This window comes from Delphinus delphis, chromosome 4, assembly GCF_949987515.2.
Source record: "Delphinus delphis chromosome 4, mDelDel1.2, whole genome shotgun sequence".
Taxonomy (NCBI): Eukaryota; Metazoa; Chordata; class Mammalia; order Artiodactyla; family Delphinidae; genus Delphinus; species Delphinus delphis.
Window position 1 is genome coordinate 105,275,102 of NC_082686.1, and position 22,129 is coordinate 105,297,230.

At 38.0% G+C, this 22,129-nt stretch overlaps 1 protein-coding gene across 1 annotated transcript in view; it reads right to left on the bottom strand.

Annotated features, from left to right (window-relative positions):
• The window catches only part of IQCJ (IQ motif containing J), a 658,546-nt gene extending 637,921 nt beyond the window's left edge, over positions 1 to 20,625 (bottom strand). Inside the window, exon 1 of the mRNA XM_060011213.1 lies at positions 20,504 to 20,625. Coding sequence (XP_059867196.1) covers positions 20,504 to 20,512 — 9 coding nt within the window. The 5' untranslated portion in view covers positions 20,513 to 20,625. The remainder of the gene's footprint in view (positions 1 to 20,503) is intronic.
• Between the last annotated feature and the right edge of the window lie 1,504 nt (positions 20,626 to 22,129).

A 22,129-nucleotide genomic window follows, 5' to 3' on the forward strand; every position in this document is an offset into this window, starting at 1 on the left:
GGACATACAACAGATTCTCAGTCAACAATTAGGACTGAAGGAAATGCCACTGCAGGAATGGTAGGAAGCACAGGTTTGGGGCATTGCCAAGAGGACACATGTAAAGGAGAAAAAGCCCCAAGGAACCAGGAGGCCCAGATCCTGTCCTGTTCCCATCACTCAACCACGAATTACCTGTGTGACACAGGCTTCTCCCCAGCCTCCATCTCCCCATCATGAAAAGAAGGAAGGTGGCCCCTGTCCTGCCAGCCTCACCAGGTTTTGGCGAAGTTCCATTTGGAGGGCAGCACACAACACAGCTGACTCTGGCTACCATATAAAGGTGAAGGATTTTATGGAAAATGGGGGAGTCAAATCTTGATAAAAACATGTAAAGTCTTCATAGATACATCATCTATATGAATAATGATATATCTATGTGAATAACGATAATCTAAAGAATTAGTTCACAAAAGGGGTTGGAAGTGGTAATATAGGAGACCCTGACTTTTCTCTTTTCTAAATGATTATTCTCTAGGAAACTAGTGGTCTAGATTCAGTTTCAGACAAAGGCTAGATGGAAACCAGGAAAAGACATAAATGCCTCTTGCAAAATTGTCACAAGAACCTAAAAAATGGTAAGGATCATGCAGGCTTATATGCTAACGTACACCGTTGACTGAGATGCAGGTAGAGGATTCTGAAGGACACAGGAGATTAATACAAATCCAGGCATTTGCTTCATCATTACTGAGAAGGTACAAAGTTGAAAAGAAACCAAACAGCTGATGAAATGGGAGGCAAAGTTCGAACCACCAGAGAGGGATGTTAAATGAACTGTCAAACTTTGAGAAATGAAAAAGTCCAAATTAATAACCACTAAATTAAAGATCTAAACCAACTGTATCAGATCATAAGTTCCAGAAAATTTAGTTATTTGAAAGTACATTGTAGATATCATGACACTTCATCCCTAAATATTTCAGCATATATCTCCTAAGAAGAGGGGTATCTCTTATAGGACCACAAATATAGTCGTCCCTCTGTATCAGCAGGGAATTTGTTCCAGGACCCCAGAGGATACCAAAATCCACTTGTGCTCAAGTTCCTTATATAAAAAGGCGTATTGAAGTCGGCCCTGCATCTGTGGATGTAGAACCCTCAGATAAGGAAGACCAGCTGTACAGTATCCCAGCTAAGAAAAAACAATCAGGTTAATTCAAGAATATAATCTTGTATACAGTCCGTATTTAAATTTTTCCTGTTGTCTCTAAAATGTCTTTTACAGTCTTTGCTTCAGGTGGGTGGTGGGGAAGAGAGTCTAGTATCCAACCAATATTCACATAGTGTATTAGGATGCTGTGTTTCTCTTTAGTTTTTTTTACAACTAGAACAGTCCCACTGCCTTTTGTTTGTCTGTTTGTTCTTCATGACACTGACTTTTAGACAAATACCAGCCACTTATAAAATGGATTCTGAATTTGCCAGATTGTTTCCTTATGATTATATTCTGAATTAACATTTTTTGCAAAAGTACTGGTAGGTGATGTTGGATTCCTCTTACATGTGAGGAAGCAGACAATGCCAGGGATGATAAGTCGGTAAGGTGGTGTCCTGTGGGTTGTTTCACTATACAGGCACATATTCCTTTTTGTAATAATTTAAGTCATCTGAGGGGTGATATGTTAAGATTATAAGAATGTCCCTTATCTCCAAAATGATTTTAGCATCCATTGATGATCTTTGCTTAATTTATTAGAAATTTCAAAATAGTGATTGTTTAATGCCATTATTTCTTCCGCATTAATGGGCTGACATTCTTCAAAGAACAGTTTTCCAGGACCTCCCTGGTGGCACAGTGGTTAACAATCCGCCTGCCATTACAGGGGACACGAGTTCAATCCCTGGTCCGAGAAGATCCCACATGCCCTGGAGCAACTAAGTTCGTGTACCACAACTACTGAGCCTGTACTCTAGACCCCGCGAGCCACAACTACTGAGCCTGCGTGCCACAACTACTGAAGCCCATGCGCCTAGAGCCCATGCTCTGCAACAAGAGAAGCCACCGCAACGAGAAGCCCGCACACCGCAACAAAGAGTAGCCTCCGCTCGCCACAAGTAGAGAAAGCCCGCACACAGCAATGAACACCCAACACAGCAATAAATAAATAACTTACTTAATTTTTAAAAAAAGAACAGTTTTCCTCATTCCTTTTTCCTCCTTTCTTTTTATAATCACTATGAAACCATGGACTTTTTAAAATTTCATTTAATGAGTTATAATCCCTTAGTGTTATTATTATTTTGATGTTTAAACTGTCCCAAATTTTGCCAGGGGGTGCCCTTCAAGCTGTCATGTGTGTGTGTGTGTGTGTGTGTGTGTGTGTGTGTGTTTAATGACTCCTTTAGGTTTTGAGAGCTGCCTTTATTTCTTTTTACAGCTTTACTGAGGTATAACTGACAAATAAAGCTGTAAAATTTTAAAGTGTATAATGTGATAATTTGTTACACATACATTGTGAAATGATTCTCATAATCAATTAACACATCCTTCACCTAACATAATCACAAGAATGCTTAAGAACTACTCTCTTAGCAAATGTCAAGTATACAATACATTATTATTAACTATAGTCACCATTCTGTACATTAGATCCTCAGAACTTATTCATCTTATAACAGCTTGTATCCCTTGACCAACTTTTCCCCATTACTCCCTCCCCCCAGACCCTGGCAACCACTATTCTGCTACCTTTTTCTATGAGTTGAACTTTTTTTTGGTTCCATACATAAGTGATACCATACGGTATTTGTCTTTCTCCATCTGACTCATTTCACTTAGCCTAATGCCCTCAAGATCCATCCATGTTGTCATAAATGGCAGAATTTCCTTCTTTCTCATGGCTGAATGATATATATATATATATATATATATGTATATATGTGTATATATACATATATATAATGATACTCATATGTATATATAAAACATTTTCTTTATCCATTCATCTATCGATAGACACTTAGGTTGTTTCCAGACCTTAGCTATTGTGAACAATACTGCAATGAACATGGGAGTACAGATACCTCTTCAAGATCCTGATTTCATTTCCTTTGTATAAATATGCAGAAGTGGGATTACTGGATCATGTGGTAGTTCTATTTTTAATTTTTTTAAGAATTTCTATACTGTTTTCCATAGTGACTGCGCCAATTAACATTCCCACCAACACTGCACAAGTGTTCCTTGTTCTCTACATCCTCACCAACACTTGTTATCTCTTGTCTTTTTGATGACAGTCAAACAGGTATGAGGTAATATCTTATTGCAGTTTTGATCTGCATTTCCCTGATGATTACTGATGTAGAGCACCTTTTCATATACCTATTGACTATTTGCATGTCTTCTTTGGAAAAATGTCTATTCAGATTCTTTGTCCATTTATAAACCAGGTTATTTGGGGTTTTGGTATTGAGTTGTATGGGTTCCTTATATATTTTGGATATTAACACTTTATTGAATATATGTTCACAAATATTTTCCTCAGTCCATAGGCTTTTTTCATTTTGTTAATTGTCCCCTTTGCTGTGCAGAATTTTTTTAGTTTGATGTAGTCTTACTTATTTTTGCTTTTGTTGCCTTTGCATTTGGTGTCAAATCCAAGAGAATCATTGCCATGACTAATGTCAAAATATTTACCTCTTATGTTTTCTTCTAGGAGTTTTATGGTATCAGGTCTTACATTCAAGTCTTTAATCAATTTTGAGTAGATTTTGTGTATATTGTAAGATAGGAGTCCAATTTCATTCCATGGCATATGAATATCCAGTTTTCCCAGCACCATTTATTAAAGAGTCTATTCTTTCCCCATTGTGTATTCTTAGCACCTTTATTGAAAATTAATTGATCATGTATGCATGAGTTTATTTCTAGGTTTTCTATTCTGTTTCACTGATCTATGTGTCTGTTTTTATGCCATTACCATACTGCTTTGATTACTATAACTTTGTAATATAGTTTGAGATCAGGAAGAGAACTGCCTAGATTTCTGGCACTACAGACTCACTTTGTATTTTCCCTACCCTACACCTATAATCATCCATTTATCCCAGGTGTATTCTTTTTAATTAACGTTACAGTAGCAAAACTGATGAATTGATGAACTACAAAGATGACACTGCTGAAGTACTCAGAAATGCACTAGGACAAATTCAAATTAAGGTTGCTAGGTGTCAACATTAATTATTAATATAATTTTTAAAGTTCCTCAACTGATGTTTTTCACTATTCCTTAGGAATTTAATTTTTTAGCTACATTTGTAGGAATTATGATACAAATCAACTGGGGAAATCAGAACACTCAAGAAAGAAAAAACATATTTATTCCTTTTTCCTAAAAGCTGGTGAGGATTTTAGGTCATGCCCACATGAACCCAGACAGCTGATCACTTTGATCAATTCCTTACAACTGGACAATTTAGTGAAAAGAATGGGTAGAAGCCTGAGACTAAGTCAGACAAATGGGCTATGTTGGGCCCAGCTCTCGTCTCTCAGAGGGAGGGGCCGTGGCTATCCCAGGCCTTGTGAAAAGGAAGGTAGTGACCTTTTCCTGCAGGCTCTCCTCAGCCCTGGACTCAGCTCCAGAATCATCTCATTTCACACACTTGCACCTTGATTTTCTTACAGCTGACCTTCACTTCACTCCATTCCCCTCCTCCCAGATCTTCCATTATGACACACCCACTACATGCCTCCCACCTTTCAGCCCTGGCCAAATCTCCTGATCAGTAGTCTTACTTCCCTCCCTTGGTCCTTAAACACTGACTCTGTGAATAGACCCGGTACCAGCCCTACCCACCAGCTCTGAGGACCACATGCTTATAAGAACCAAACCGCCCATCCAACAACCTCATGCAAACAGTGTCTATCCATTTTCCCTTGATAATACATCGCAAGGATGCATCTGAAATCTAAGGAACAGGACTAGAATAAAACCCCATTAAATCTCAGGCTATAGAAACTGGGTCAAAATGGCATTACCATCTCTGTCACTTCTGTGAGCTCCTCTTTTCCTGTCAAGGCTTGCAATGACCATGTTCCTTGTGCTTTTACCCTGAGCGCTTCTCAACTGCTGAAGGCAGGGTAACCTCTGGAGTCACATAGACTAGTTCCTCTGGTTACCAGCTGTGTGGCCCTGGTGAGTTACTTAACCCTTCTAGGCCTTAGTTTCCTTATTCTTTTAACTTTTATTTTTAGATAATTGTAGATTCACATGCAGTTGTAAGAAATAATAGAGAGATCTTGCATATTCTTTACCTAGCTTCTCCCGATGATAACATCTTGCATAACTAAATATCACAACAGGGAAACTGACATTGATACAATCCACCTTCCTTAATTATATTTCACCAATTTCACATGTACTGTGTGTATGTGTGTATATTTAGTTCTACATAATTTTATCCCATGTATATGCTTGAGTAATTGCTACCACAGTCAAAATAACATAATGTTCCATCATAAGGATCCCTCATGCTACCATTTTGTAACTATACCCACTGTCTTCCCTCTTCCCTAACTCCTGACAACCACTACTCTGTTCTCTGTCTCTATCCTTTTGTCATTTCAAGAATGCTATATAAGTGGAATCATATAGTGTGTAACCTTTTGATATTGACTTTTTTCACTCAGTATAATTCCCTAGAGATGACTCAAACTGTGCATATCAATTGTTCTTCTCTTTTTACTACTGAGTAGTATTCTATGATACAACATACCACAGTTTAGTAAACTAGTCACACTGAAGTACATTTGGCTTGTTACTAGTTTGGGGCTATTATGAATAAAGCTGTGAACATTTGTGTACAGCTTTAGTGTCATCATAGTTTTCATTTTCAGGAAAAAATGCCCAACCATGCAACCACTAGTTTGTATGGTAAGCACATGTTTAGTTTTGTAAGAAATTGCCATATTTACTCCACAATGGTTTTTACCATATTACATTCTCACCAGAAACGTGTGAGTGATCCAGTTTCTTGACATCTTCATCAGCATTTGGTACTGTCACTACTTTTTACTTTAGCCATTCTGATAGGTAATGATATCTCATTGTTTTAACTCGCATTTTACTAAAGATGTTGAATATCTCTTCACATGCTTACTTGTCAACTGTATATCACCTTTAAGGAAATGTATGTTTATGTATTTTGCTCATTTTTTAATTGGATTGTTTCATTTATTTACTGTTGAATTTTGAATTTTAAGAGTTCTTTATATATTGTAGATAAATTCTTTGTCAGATATGTGGTTTGCAAATATTTCCTCCCAGTCTGCAGCTTGTCTTTTCATTCTCTTGATGAAATGATGTTTTGTCTTTCATAGAACAAAAGTTTCTGATGTTAATGAGATCCAATTTGTAAGTTTTTTTTTTTTTAAAGAATCATGCTTCTAGTGTCAAGTCTACAAATTCTTCACCTAGCCCTAGGTATTAAAATTTTTCTCCTATGTTTTCTTCTGTAATTTTTATAAGTTTTACATTCAAGTCTATATTCCATTATGAGGTAAATTTTCTATAAGCTATGTGTTTTGGTCAAAGTTCACGTTTTTGCTTAGGAATATTCAACTTCTCTTGTATTTCGATAATGGTATCACTATTCACTGAGAAGTTACCAAGCCCTGTGGGTCTCCTCCCCTGTCTCCTAGTCCAGGACTTACTGTCTCTGTTCTGGATCATTGCAATAATCTTGTACACTCCTGCTCTCACCAGCCTCTCTTATCTCAATCTGTTTCTCTGCATTCTTTTCCAGAATCATCTTTTTAAAGCCACATTTTATCATGTCACTATCCTTCTTAAAGATTTTAGATAGTGTTGACCAATGACAGACAGAGCCCTGGCTCCTTAGCTTGACATACATGGTCCAGACAATATAGCCACAGTTTTCCTTGTCTTCACCTCCACTTATTCCCCACATCACAGTACTTCGGCCAAACCAAAGTGTGACATGAAAAGGTCTTTCAAACATGCTTTTGCAGACACCATTTTTTCCCACTGGTAAGCCTTTTTATCTACACCTCTTCCCTCAATCCTAGTTAAAAGGTCACCTTTTTTCCATATCTTTTCCCCAAAAAATGAGCCCCGCACCTCCTCGGGCAGAATTAATTGCACCCCCACAAGACTCTCTTTATCCCTCCCTATTACCTCTGTTCTTTCATCTGAAAATGGGGCTAATCAAAAGAAATTTTTCTTCTAAGGTTGTTGTGAGAATTAAATGAGTTAATACACGTAAAGCATAATAAAAGCATACTATTGACCATAATAAGTGCTCAGTGTGTTAGTTATTATCACTGTTATAATTATTATATACTTTTGCTGTATCTCACGTAGTAGTTTATCACAGATACTTTTTCTATGTTGGTTATGTACTCCTCTTCTCCACCAGGTTGTAAGACTTTCTATGGCATATATTACTTATTCTGTTAGTACACTGTAGGTTCTTGATAATTCATTGAACTGAATTGATTGTTTCAATTCAATTAATAAGGCAATTCAATTTAGAAATTATTTAACTTGTTTTCCCCCTTGAATCAACACATAATTTTATTGAACTAATTACTTTGGCAATTGATGGATATCCCACCGCTTCAATTTTTGTTTCAATTATGCTAATACAAGCCTGAAGATTAAAAAAACTTGCTTTTTAAACTTTCTGAAATAAGAGATAATCCGAGTATTCATTCATGATAGAAAATGCAGGTCTCTTTTACTTAATGCTCCCCTATAAGACATCACTGATTTTTTTTAAGCAAAAAATTGATCTAAGTCTAGTACACAGGCACTATTGGAGCTATCTTCACTTTCCATTAAAATTTTACTTTCTCCTCATTCTTAGAAGTTGTCTCAAGAAGGAATAGTGCAGAAGAGTTAAAATAGTTGAACATTTGGGTAAAGAATAAAAATACTAAAAAAATATAAAAAATAATAAAAAATTCTTAAAAATAAGAATTCTATTAGAGAAAAGTGATGGAAACGAGAAGGATTTGGTGGACCACACTTAAAAAATGATATGTTCATTTCTAGATGGTGGTTATATAAAAAAAAAACTTTCTAGAAAAGCAACAGTATACTCTTCTCCCATTGAACATAATTACTGAGCCTCTGAAAAACCTAGAACCCCTCTGTCTCAGGATATCTGGTTAGACAAGACAGCAAATTTTCTGTTTCTGGCCTACAAAAGTACCTTGACTGACACAGCACTTATAAGTGGATTGAGTCTCTAAGTCTGCCTAACACAGTGATTTTTTAAGTGGGAAACTGCAGGTTAGTTGGTTAAAAGTGTAGTTGTGCTTACAATGAATATTCTAGAAGAGAAACAGTCGGGCCTGCTGTGTAACTGGTGAAAAGGAGCAGTATACAGAGCACGGGCTCCAGAAGCAGGGAACCCAGGTTCAAACCCCACCTTTACAGCTCAACAGCTATGTGGCCTTAGGCAAGACACTTCATTTGACTGAATTTCAGTTCCTTCACTGTAAAATGCCCATGGTAATACCTACCTCATAGGTTTCTAGGGAGTATTAATTGCAATAATGTAATAATAAAGGGCTTGTCAAATAAAGAACCCAAATAAATGTTAGTTTCTCTTCCCCTAATTAATCCTTTGCCAAGCTGAAACACTAACTCAGTTTATTAGACCATTAGTTCAGACACTTACTTTCCAGCAGGAATTACTCTGACAGCAAGGCTGGTGTCAAGAGTAATTTCTACTGAAAATGTTCCAATCCTAACATTTCTATTGTGAACCCTAGTGTGATACAGAAAAAATCAGGCAGGGTTACTTTCAACCCTTGAGAAAATTGATGTGATGATAACCACAGTGGAAGAGTTTACATGCCCTCGATTGTTTTATTCTCACACCTTGAAAAGGGTATGTGGGTGGAATTAATCGGCTCCAGTGGAAGTTTGCTTGTAGTAAGCTTTCCTCTAAATTATCTCAACATTTTCTGTTACAACATTTTCTTTCAAAAGCTAATCATATTATACTGATATCATCACCAACCTCCCAAATACAATTAACAAACTATTTTATGGATATATTATGTTTGGAGTATAACAACAAAACGAGAAGGTGGCATTAATAAGAAGTACTCTATGCTTGGCATAGCAATACAGGCTAGTGTAAACGTATTCGCCTTTTACAATAAATGAATAGAAGTCATGTTTACTGAAACAGTCATTGATCTAGTTGCACTCACACTAATAGTAAGGATAAAAATGGTAAAAATTTAACTGGAAGGCAATTTGACACCAAAAGCCTTAAAAATGCATTTACACATAAACCTAGAAATTCCACTTCTAGGAATTTATTTTTAAAAATTAAAGATTTATACAATGATTTTTCAAGAAAATTTTTCTTGCAGGAAGGAAAAACCCTAAGCATTCAACATTAGAAGATTAAATAATGAAATATCCACCCAAAGGAATACTATGCAACCATTGAAAACGGAGTTATAGAAAAACATTTGTTGACATGAAAATATGTGCGTAATATTCTGCTAGGATTTGAAAGGCCATAAACTATTTGTACAGTGCTTTACAGTTTTCATAAAAATAAATATACTTATTTATAAAACTTTCAATAACTACATACCAAAATAAATATGAATAATGCTTCTTTTCTTTCTAAGGACTTTTTTTCTTCTATTTTGACTCTACATTTTCTGCAGTAAGCATATATTTATTGCATAGTAAAGGAAAATAAGCTTAAAAAACTCAAAAGAAGAATTAGCAAAGTACTTTTCAGCTAAATAGCAAATAGAGTCCTTCATCATTCACTGTGTGAATTCTGAGCTCTGGCTTTTTGGATTTCCCCTAAAATCTGACTTAAGAAGTTGAAATTTAAGAGACTGAAGACAAAGTCCCGGAGCAAGAAGATCTTAGGGATGCTCTTTTAGGGGAGGTGACTATCCTTTTGTTAAAGCCCTGGGTGACTGGGTCTTTTTACCTACTTCATCTCACTGCTGACCATAAACTGGAAAACTGGTGGGCTCTGTTTCAATTTGGGGGTCATCTCTTTAGACCAAGCCGTTGCTTGAGCACTGAGGCTCAGTGAAGTTTTAGGCAACTTTTCTGCTCTTGCTTAGTTCTTTGTGGTTCCAAGGAGGTTTCCTTCAAAAGGAAAGAAACTGATTGGTGCCCACTTTGGGATGCAGCTCCTGCAGTCACCACCAGGTGGACAAAAGCTCTGGCCTCTATCAGAGCCTTGCCTGCTGCACTGACCTGGACTCTGACTTATTTGTAATATTATTAAGAATGATTATTGTAAATGTATGTATTGACCCTTTGCTATGCTTCATGCACTCTTCATACATTATTTTATTGAAACTCTAATAGCAGCCGTGGAAGATTAAAGCTATCATTATTCCTATTTTATAGATGAGGGAACAATAGCTAGTATGTAGCTAGTAAGGGGAATGGGAACCTGGATCCATCTGGATTTTATTAGATGTCCCTTAACCATTTAAATGCGCATATTTATTATTCACAATGGGGAGGAAGTTCAATTGGGCATTCCTAGGTCTTCCTACACCAGAATAGCAGTGATTCCACAAAAATACTAAACCAACTTCACAACCACAAGAGTGATTCTGCTTCGCAGCTGTGCCCTTGACTGGTGGTGGAAAGGACAACCAAGACGTAACCAAGGACCCTTGTGTGTTCAGCTCCACACTGACTGGCTTAAGCTTATCACTTAACCTCTCCAAACCTCAGATCCTTATGTAGAAAATGAGCTTTAAAATACTTGTCTTAAATACCTCATCTGTGAGTATCAAAGGAGACAATGTGTGTGTAAGCACTTTTAAAAGTACAAAGAGCAAGGAACCTTGATTAACCCCTGCATGCAAATTACTTCTGTCCTCAAAACCCAAAAGCAGTGCAACTTTTGTATAGCATTTTGCAAAAGACGGAGCAAGGAGCTTTAGAAATACCGAAAAACCTTAATGCAAAAAAATCCCATGTGTAATATTTCCCTATGTTTAGCATTCAATTTAATAAGTCCTGAGGAAAAGTTATTGACTCAACGTTCCCTTCTCCCATCTAATGCTCTTTGATTTAATGTTTACTCTCTAAGTACATGAACTTTTAAATAGCAGGAATTTTTGCCGCAGGACTTAAGGCTCTCCTGTGACTTGATGTTAGGAAATCTCCTTAGTAATTTTGGTTTCTGCTCCTTGGGAGCAAACCAGAGCTTTGGCAGTGAGTTGATACACATTCTGTTTTAACTTAGGATGATACTTGGCTCAATAATTCAAAAATATTATACCAAGGCTTAGGATTATACTTGCATGAAGGACTAATCTTTTTAAAAACTAATATCTCGGGGTAGGAGGAAGAAAGGGACTTGACTATTTTTTAAATTGTATAAGCAATACATGTCTATGTTAAACAATTCAAATAGTAAGTACACATACAGTGAAACGTAAAATGCACATTTCCATTTCTCATTGGCAATCACTACTGACATTCATATATATTTGGAAATATTTTTATGATTAAATAAGCAAATGGATATATATACATTAATCTATTTTTTTAACACAAACAGTATCATTCATACTATACGGTCTCCTCTGAAAGATGCTTAATTTTTCTCCTAAAAATATGCTTGTATAGTTTTTCATATCCACTTGTATGGCTCTAACAGTTTTAAAATCTCCTCTACAGTACTCCATTGCATGGATATACCATATATTATTTAGGTATTTTTTGCTGGGTATATACTTAGTTGTTTATAGGTTTTTAATATCATAAACAATGCTGCAACCAACGATTCCACCACGTCTTTGCTCAGTTATATGAGACCATCTGTAGGAAAATTCTTTTTTATAAATTTATTTATTTTATTTTATTTATTTTTGCCTGTGTTGGGTCTTCATTGTTCTGTGTGGGCTTTCTCTAGTTGTGGTGAGGGGGGTTACTCTTCGTTGCAGTGCACGGGCTTCTCATTGCGGTGACTTCTCTTGCTGTGGAGCTCGGGCTCTAGGCACGCGGGCTTCAGTAGTTGTGGCACATAGGCTCAGTAGTTGTGGCTCGCGGGCTCTAGAGTTCAGGCTCAGTAGTTGTGGCACTTGGGCTTAGTTGCTCTGTGGCATGTGGGATCTTCCCGGACCAGGGCTCGAACCCGTGTCTCCTGCATTGGCAGGTGGATCCTTAACCACTGTGCCACCAGGGAAGCCCCGTAGGAAAATTCCTAGAAGTAAAATTGATAGGCCAAGAGAGATGTGCCTTTAAAATGCTGATATTACAAACTGCCATCTAAAGATGGCTGTACTAATTTACTCTTCCCCCCACAACTGGTATGTGGGAGCCCATCCTTCATCAACGATGGGTATGGACTCTACAAGAAACCGTTAGACTGAGGTGTATGATATTAATGGTTCAGTGGACACTGGATTAAAATAAGTATCTGTAGGTCTTAGATACCAAGAAACTGGAAATGCCTGCCTTTAAGTGTACCTCCTGTGAACGGCCAGCCTCCTCACTCTGAGAAGAAATAAGGTAGAAGCGAACTGAAGCTCATAGAGAGGGGCTTAACAGCCATGGAGTGCTTACTTCATGCCAGGTACTGTTCTATGTGTTTTATTTACATTAAGTCATGCATTCCTCCTACCAATCCTATGAGGAGGGTACTTTCAGCATTTCCATTTTACAGACAAGAAAACTAAGGCACAGAGAAGTTAAATACATTTCCCAACGTCATTCAGCTGCTAAGTGGCAGAGCTCAGATTTGCACCTAGGAAGTTTGGGTCCTGAGTCAGGTACTTTTAACCACTTATGCAACTACCCCTACTGATGAGCTAAACACATTTATTAAATACCTGTTCTATGCCAGAAATGATACTGCACCACTTGATCCTCACATCAATACAAAGAATTATCCCCATTCCTCAGAGATATTACCATGGCTTGCCCCAGTGACAGAAGGAGGACTTGTACCTAGGCATGTCTGATTCTGAAGCTTGTACTGATTCCACTACATCATGTCTTCAGAATGAGATGCATAAGGAGGCTAAACAGCTCTATGTGAATAAACAGAGCTTACCGGGGGCTGTATCACACCTAATCCTTCCTTCATCAGAGTTCTGTATGCTTAGAATGTTCATGCACTTTTAATAGTATGCATGTGATCACATAGTGGCAATTTGCTCTCTCCCATAAAGTGCGAGCTCAAATTGTCCTGTGTAGACCAAAATCGAAGGCAGAATTAAAGTTTTCCAATTCCAAATATCAACAAAGCCCATTTAAGAAAAGTGACATAGTTGGGTGAGGATGAGCAGATGGACGCCCACACTGCAGGGACATACATCCCTAGACTATGGTAGCAACATTATTTTTATCTCAGAGAGCAACTCACTATCAGTCCATCAGAAAACTAGGTTTGGCGCTGGTTCCTGAGTTTACAACTGTATTTCCTTACTGTATACAGAAAGGACCCAAGGGAGATAAGAAAAGCAGCAAGAAGGAGGAGAGCTTAGAGAAGAAGCTTCTGGGTACGAAAGCCGGCCAATCACTGCTATGCTCACACCCACCATGCCCAGCACAGTGTGTGAGAGTTCAGGCCCTGGGTTCAAATCTGCTCTGCTACTTACCTGAAGTGTGACTTTGGACAAGTTACTGAACCTCTCTAGCCAAGTTTCCTCATCTGAAAAATGAGTAATACCAATAGTACTTAGCTCATTAGCCTATCATCCAGTACAGATCGCTGCCCTGAAGCTTGAGAGTACAGTACAGAATCACCCAAGGCCACATAGACAGACCCCCCTCCCTTTCATGTTGCAGTCTTATTACTTTTTTCGTTTAATGCAATCAAGATAACATACTGTCCTATATCTACATCTGGAACAGAGAAGATTTCTACTCTTTTTCACCTTAAAATACTTATTTTTTTTTGAATTTTATTTATTTTTTTATACAGCAGGTTCTTATTAGTTATCCATTTTATACATATTAGTGTATATATGTCAATCCCAATCTCCCAATTCATCACTACACATCTTATATAGCTTCATATTCTAGTGGTCAGAGTATGTAAATCCTGTATTTCTGCGTCTGGCAACCCTAGTTATGAATGGGCATCAGATCTATGTTATCATCGTCACAAAACACACGTTACCAGAGCTTATCTTTTGATTATCACCGCTTGTTAGGCAACAGGTTGTCTGTATATGGCCATGCAGTAGCCTTTGGAGGTTAATTTGATCAGTTCTTCAAAGTTTACTTTTTTGTACCCCATGGATGCTAATGTAATATTACCACAAGTGTTTTCCAGCACTACACAGTAAAATAAGAAAGCTTGGAAGAATATGCAAATTTTACTATTATGGTGTTCAGTTTTAAGGGCAATTAAATATTTGCTTTGAGCTCCTCACATTACATTGCAAATCCATAAAAGACTTACCATCATTTCTGTACCTAAAGCTTATTTAGCATTAAGTCTTTGCCATTATTTCTCTTTCACTGAAAATTGGGTTTTCAATTATACATCATAATCCTATATTATGTCAATTTATTTGCAAAGAAATTTAGTCTTTTTTTCTGTTTATGTTAAATCAATAGCCTCTGTCCCTTTGTGAGGCAGTGGGAGGCAGCGGCTTCAGGTTTTCTCTCTGAGAAGGTGTCTGCATCTCATGAAAACAATGTCGGCTCTTCTATCTACCCTGTGAACAAAGACCTTCAATGAAATGGGCCAGTCCTGCTGGCCAGGATCAGGTGTATACAGAGCCAAGACATCTTCTTAAAAAATAAAGTCTAGGCACTTCCCTGGTGGCGCAGTGGTTAAGAATCCGCCTGCCAATGCAGGGGACACGGGTTCGAGCTCTGTCTGGGAAGATCCCACATGCCTCAGAGCAACTAAGCCCGTGCGCCACAGCTACTGAGCCTGCGCTCTAGAGCCTGTGAGCCACAACTACTAAGTCCGTGAGCCACAACTACTGAGCCTGAGCTCTAGAACCCACGTGCCACAAGTACTGAGCACACGTGCCACAACTACTGAAGCCTGCGTGCCTAGAGCCCGTGCTCTGCAACAAGAGAAGCCACCACAATAAGAAGCCCGCGCACCACAACGAAGAGTAGCCCCTGCTTGCCGCAACTAGAGGAAGCCCGTGCGCAGCAACAAAGACGCAACTCAGCCAAAAATATAAATAAATAAATAAATAAAATAAAGTATAATAATAATTCACTCAAACTGGCTGCTAGAAATTGTGAGGATCCAAAACAGGTATTTCTACATTTTAATTTAGAAAAAGGAACCTAAGTTCTGTCAGAATGGTTGGTGTCTATAAACATAGCTTTTGTCTTCTATGCCTTAATCTTTTTTCAAGGGATTATGACAGTGAATTAAAAATTAGGCAAAACTTGAGGAGCTGAATAAGCAGTGCTTGAGAGAGAGAAAAATGAAAATAGTTGTATGTCATTTATTTGGGGAAATCAGTGAGATGGTCCACCCACACACAGTTCTTGGACTCCTGTTGTCTTCCCTTAACGAGAGCCTCCTCCTGTCCATTTCTGGTTCCCATACAGCAGCCTCCTGGAACGCAATTCAAATTTTTAAGTCCCTTTTGAGTACTCTCTTCCCTGAACCCCTTCCTTTAATCAATCCTGGAGTCCTGTCCACCCTTACTTCATATTTTCCCACATCTTTTCCATCCTTTACACACTGGGTTCAAGATCTCACTTCCTCTTGCCTGGAGTAGCAAAAGGCCCTCCTAACTGATCTGCCTGACTCCTGACTGCTCTCCATCCAGTGCAGCCTCGACACCATAACCACATTCACCTTCACACAAGATCATTTCCATCATGTCACTTCTCTGCTCCAAAACCTGTAGCGGGAAACTTAAACTCCATGGCTACAGTTCTTTGATCGATTCTGAGTTATTTTTCTGGGCATATTTCCCATTAACCTCTTATATATTTTCTAAATTCCAGCTAAATTTTCCATTCCCCTAATCACCCCCAAATCACCTCATTCTGCTTCTTCTGTATGAAACAGCTTCTCAACTCTACAAATTCCTACCCATCCTTCAACACCAAAATTAAATACAACCTTTCTATATATATAAGTAAACACTTTTGCTATTCCTTAGCTGTAGTAATGAAATTCCTCCAGCTTTGGGTCCAAATTGTCCACACAATCAGATCATACAGGGTCTTTCTGTGCCATAGAAAGAAGCTGGGAATTTATTCTCTAGGCTACAGAGAACCAACGAACAGTATTAAGCATCGAAATTATAAACCAGGGCTGCATTTAACTCAGATGATGCTGTGGCAGTGGATAGACCTGAGTAGGATGGTAGAAAACACACTGAAGATAAAAGGACCCATTAAGCAGTTACTGGATCTGCCTGGGAGAGAAGACTGAAAGAAGGGCATGTTTTGGAGAGGAGGATGATGAGCAAAATTCCAAGTGTGTTGAAGATGAGGTTCTGAGGACTAGGGTGAGACTGGCAAAGCACACAGGGTGTAGACACTCACTCTCAGGTGCCTACCCTGCACTTGCATGACCCTGAAAGTGAAGGCTTCCTTAAATTCTTTGCCCTGGGTACCTAACTTGCCTCACCCTGGGTTCCGATGGTATATTTTGTATAGACATCACCTTTGCAGCCAAGGAAGTACACATCTCAGATCTCCCTTTGAGAAAGAACTTGCTGTTCAGTTGCAATAACTGCAGATAGCTGACAGCCTCCAGCTACAGAACATTCAGAATCTGCCCCAACTTCTGAGTCACAGCCATGCCTTTCCTGGGAACCTCCCGTCGGTGACCAAGCAGGTTAGCGGTACTCGGCCTGGCCATTTCCTTCCAACAGGGGGCTCCTCTAACAGGCAGCCTTCCCTCTGGAGATCGCCATCAAGTTGGGTGAGGCTGTGTCAGATCTGCATTGTGGTCTGAAGCCCTTCCCTGCACAACTCTGCTTCATCCCTCTTTTATCTTTACCCTCCAATAAAATACTCGCTCAATAATTCTGTCTCAGCATCTGTTCCCAGAGGACCTAAATGACACATCTAGTCAGCAACTGGTCACACCAGTCTGGATCTGGAGTTAGAGATGAAGTGATAAGCAGAAGTGGCTTTGTCATGTAGTGGTTAGAAGGCTGGGCTCCAGAGTCTAGGTTTAAATCCCAGTTCATCCACTTTTGACCTTGTACAACCTTAGACAAGTTACAGAAATTCTCAGTATCTCAATTTCTTCATATACAGAATGAAGATTTTAATGAGTAAATGAGGACTATATGAGATAAAGCATTTAAAGTATTTAGCACAGTCCCTGGCCCACAGTAAATGCTCAAGAAATATTAATTAACATTATTGCATAGATTTTGAAATGCTGTTTTACAGATGTTGATAGATAGGATAAAAGAGAAGAAATGTTCACTTGCTCAAAGAATTTTCCATAGGATATAATACGGCTAGTGAAGATTAACCAAAAGTATTTCAAACTCAACCCTGTAATTTTTTTAATTTCTCTTGTTGTTACTCCTAATGATTCCTCTTCTCCATATAATATCATCACCTTTTTTTCTCCTGACATGATTTGTTTCTTCCCATATTTCTTTTCCATCCACCCAATATGCCTATTTCTCTCCTTTCTATCAGCTGCTGCTAATAACCTCCTTCAAGACTTGGTTGAGAACTCACCTTCTCCAGTCTCCTTAACCTGCCTGCCCTACCTGTCCCAACTGTGATCATTCCTCTCTACTTGCAAACCCTAAGAATAGAAGCATTTTGAAGCTAGGTAGAACAAAAAATAATCTAATTCTCAAACTATGTTGAAGGTATCTGTGCCTTCATAAATAATTATTAATAACAAACTAGCAGGAACAGCATCTCCTCTTTCTTTAGACAAGACCTACCCCCGCCAACCCACCCATTTACTCAAGGCTAGGAGATGGCTTGGCAAAGTGATGCTCAATAAATGCTTACTTAAAGGATAAATGTTTCAGCTGTGGATGCATGGTCAGTCTACAAATTATATTTTTATAGCCTCTTTCTATATGGGAGCCTTACAAAATGAAATGTTTCATAAGACAATCTCAGTCATACAATGGAGAAACTATTGTATGGGGGAAGTGTTTTACAATCATCTTAGGTATTGTAGGTAATATAAATCTGCTTTATAAAAATAAAGGCCTGCTCTATAATCTAAAAGCCAGTAGGAAATCATAATTAGAGACAGATGGCAAACGTGGCACTCTTTCCTCTATTTGGTACATATGATATTCCCTACAAAATGGCACTGAGTGTTTTCCTGTTACCACAGAGCACCATATAAACGCAGAAAAATAAAACTTCTTTTTATGCCTATGAAACTAACTCCAAACAAAATAACCAACTTCAAAAGTAAGATGAAAGTGTTCTATAATGTGGTTGAATGCAATGAATGTTTTTACATAGCTCATTATCTGTATATTTACATTAATGCACATTGCATTACATGCCAAAAAAGCACTACTAAATCTTCAGTCATCCTATACATTCAATTTGAAAGCTTCATCAAGTTATTCACATTCAAAGGCAATATCCCTACATCAAACAGGTTACAATATTAGGTGTATTTAAATATTGGAAATGCATAGTGCCTAAATTAAAATCAGTTACACACAGAGCAATACATGAGTATAACGTTAATAGCCAAAACAGGTTTTTAATGGCTTCTAATATAATATGCCCTTTCAAGGAACCATTCGTACATACTGAAATGTATTTTTACTGTACCGCTTTGAGTAATTATGAATTGAACATGGGTGATAAAAATCAGCATTAAAAGTTATGTAAATTCTTTTGGAAATACATATAATCCTCTTAAGTATGCAGCTCTATAAGTGATAAAATACTGGATCTCAAACACCAAAAAGTAAAGTGGTTTTCACACTGATTTTCAAGAATATGCCTTTTTATTGTTACAGTTCAGTAAACTATTTTACCAAAGTTTACAGTCATCTCAACTTCAAAGCAAATCAAAATTAATTTGTTTGTTCTATAATCAATATCAGGAAGCAAAAGTCATTAATAGCCAATATAAAATAAGCTATTTACTACCTCATTTTACATATAGTGAGGAACTACAAGAGGGCATTAACACTATCCTAACCTGTTCTACTTAAGTTGATATTTGTTTCCATTTTCAAATATCAATACCTACTGCACACTTGGAAAACTTACTTGTGAAAATATGTCTCATTTAATTTCTCAGAAGACTGCTAATTCAACCTACTTTTGTTTGTGAATTCTGAGTTACTACATTATTTTCTCATCTTCACAACAATTAGTAATTACTGATCTCTCAAAAAGCAAGGACAGGATGCAAAGTAAAATTAATATGAAGACAAGAAAGCAAATTCTACTGTGCAAGTGAGCAATACTCAAGAAAAGTTGTTTATCTTACACATAGCACATTAGAGTCATAATTAGCTCACCACCACAGTTAGAAATATACATACACATTTTTCAAAATAAGTCTTTTAAATAAAGTACTGCAAGCATCTTTCTAGCTTAAGGATTTGAAACAGCAATTAAGTCTGAACCTTAAATCATTTGTCTCTATAACTAGAAGAGCAAGTCCCCAGGATGTAAATCTCACCCAATGAGACAAGGGAAGCTGAATGTATTATTAATTGCTAAATAATTTCTTAATTTTAGAATCTAGCACCCAACACTGGCAAATAAATAATGTGGTTTATGAACCCACACCCTCATGCTGCTTTACTAGAGTTCAATAAACACATGCACATTCTAAACGTACAGTGTGAATGCAATTTCTACAAGCCAGGAAACATAGCAGGACTCGGTGATAGCAAATCTACCCCATCTACTTATTATTCAAGCACTAGTATTTAGAATACCTAAAATGCCTGCTGAACACTGCGGCTCAACGTCCCCGTGGGGTTACTCTGAAGCAGAACCACATCCCTTCCCCTCAGTGATTACTGAGTTTTAAGAAGGCAGGTAACATGGGGTAGAGATTCTCGTGCAGCAGCAAGATAACTCTTCTCTCCAAATTTTCAAAAACCAACACTCCCTATACACACACACACACACACACACACACACAAAATCACCTTTTCTTAAGAAAGAAAGGAGGGTTTTTCAAATAGGTGCCTACAACATGCCGTTTGCATAGGGATGAAAAATGTATTTTTCCTCTACTTGCTGCTGTGTAAGATGTTTACAGATCTGATTAGAAAACCTGGATGTACATAAAAAGTAGTGCTTTCAATGAGATTCCTTTAGTGAAATCTGTCTATGCAGACAAGTGTGTACATAAATACATATTTATGCAAACATGCCTACATTAACCACACACACACACACACACACACACACGTACCTAGACCAATAATTAAGCTTACACGGTCCTCTAAGCCCCCTTTGACATTTTAGCATGCATGTTTTTCAGAAGACAGATTTTTTTAAAATAATAAGCAGCTGCATATAATGCATGCCAAAGTGGCATGTTAGAGGAGCAAATACATTACCAGACGCATTTTGAAGTTTCTGGAACACCTGCAGGTAAAAGGAGCCTGTGAATCGGTTGCTGGCACACGGTATTCCTCTGAATCCCAGAGCTCGGTGTGACTGTGGGGGAATGTGAGGCGAGTGTGAGGCTGGAAACCTTTGAGTTGAGCTCACTCTAGGCATCAGAAAGCCTCAAAGAGGGGAAAGAAAAAGGCAGCCCAACAGACAGCTAGATGAGAAACTTCTGGCACCTCTCCAGCTCAGGAATGAATTCTCTGTAATTTGGAGATGTATAGTGATGGAAATGAAGAGAAACTTGGATTTAGGGGGGAATTTGCTCAGCCATGCAGAAATGGGCAGGTAACAGTCTCTCAGCTCATTTTAAAACAGTCATTCAGGAACAAGACTGAATCAAAAAATTAACAGGCATCCTTTTGCTGAAAAAATAAAAGGCTACTCCCGCCAGCTTCCCAAGATGCCTTTACAAACTTCAAATGGATCATTCCATCAGCTATTTGTTGCACATTTTATTAATCCCAGTGCAGAGGTAAACTGGAAAATCTAATCCCTTTTATGCAGAAAACTGGATTTATTGCTTCCTTTTATAATGCACTTTAGTCATATAAATACATAGATTTACTTAGAGTTCTCGTTTCTTGTGTAAAACCACTACTGTTTGGTCCAGATAAAATGCTGAAAGTCTTGTTTGCAGCTTTTTAAGGAAGTGGAGAAAAAATGTTTTAATACTCAGAAGCCGAGCTGAATACAGATATTTAAATGTAGAGTTTGAAGCAAAGAGAGTATAAAGGAAGCGCCCTGAGCTATTAAGTAGCACATAAGACATACGGTTATACATGAGCATTGAGCAGGCAGGTGGCTCAAGTCTATAAATATATACATAATTAAGGATAGGAAGAAAAGAGCTGTGGCAAATTAAGTTCTTAGAGACAATAGCTGTGATTTTGTTTAGGCTTACAAATAGGCTAATAATTTCTGGGGAGCACATGTGGGCTTCACCTTATCTGAAGAACTCAACTCACGAATAGAGAGCAAGGTTGGAAGCCTCACATGCTGGCAATCTATGTTCAAATGTAATGAGGGGAAGGACGATATTACCATGAAGAATGTTGTCATATTACATTGTGCCTGTGTGGCTTAACTACTCATCCAACCCTGCAAACGGCCATTTGCCTGGACTCAATAGCAAATGCGCTATCGATGCGAGGGTGCAGGTGGGAGGCCAATTTTATTTGTTTTACTACCCCTGCACCTTTGGGAGGATCCGAATAAAATGCATGGGCTCAGCGTAGGAGTGATTCTTTTCAAGGCCACATTTATCTATAATAAATTCAAAGTAGAATTAATGATGACCAATTAAGCTATGTATTATTTTAACTCTTGAGGTCAAGGGCAAAACAGTGTTTATGTTTATTGACAGAGGGTCGGACAGCAAGATGGCTGAAGATGGCCGGGCTCAATAAATACGTACTGACCAAGTAGCTTCCCGGCCTCCTCACATTCCAGGGCCCAGTCCTTTCTGTCTAGATCTTTTCTTATCTCTACAGTGCCATCTGCTTCATCCATCCATTCAACACATGTCTAGTGAATTGGACCCTCCATCTGATGCTGTGGACACTTAAGATGAG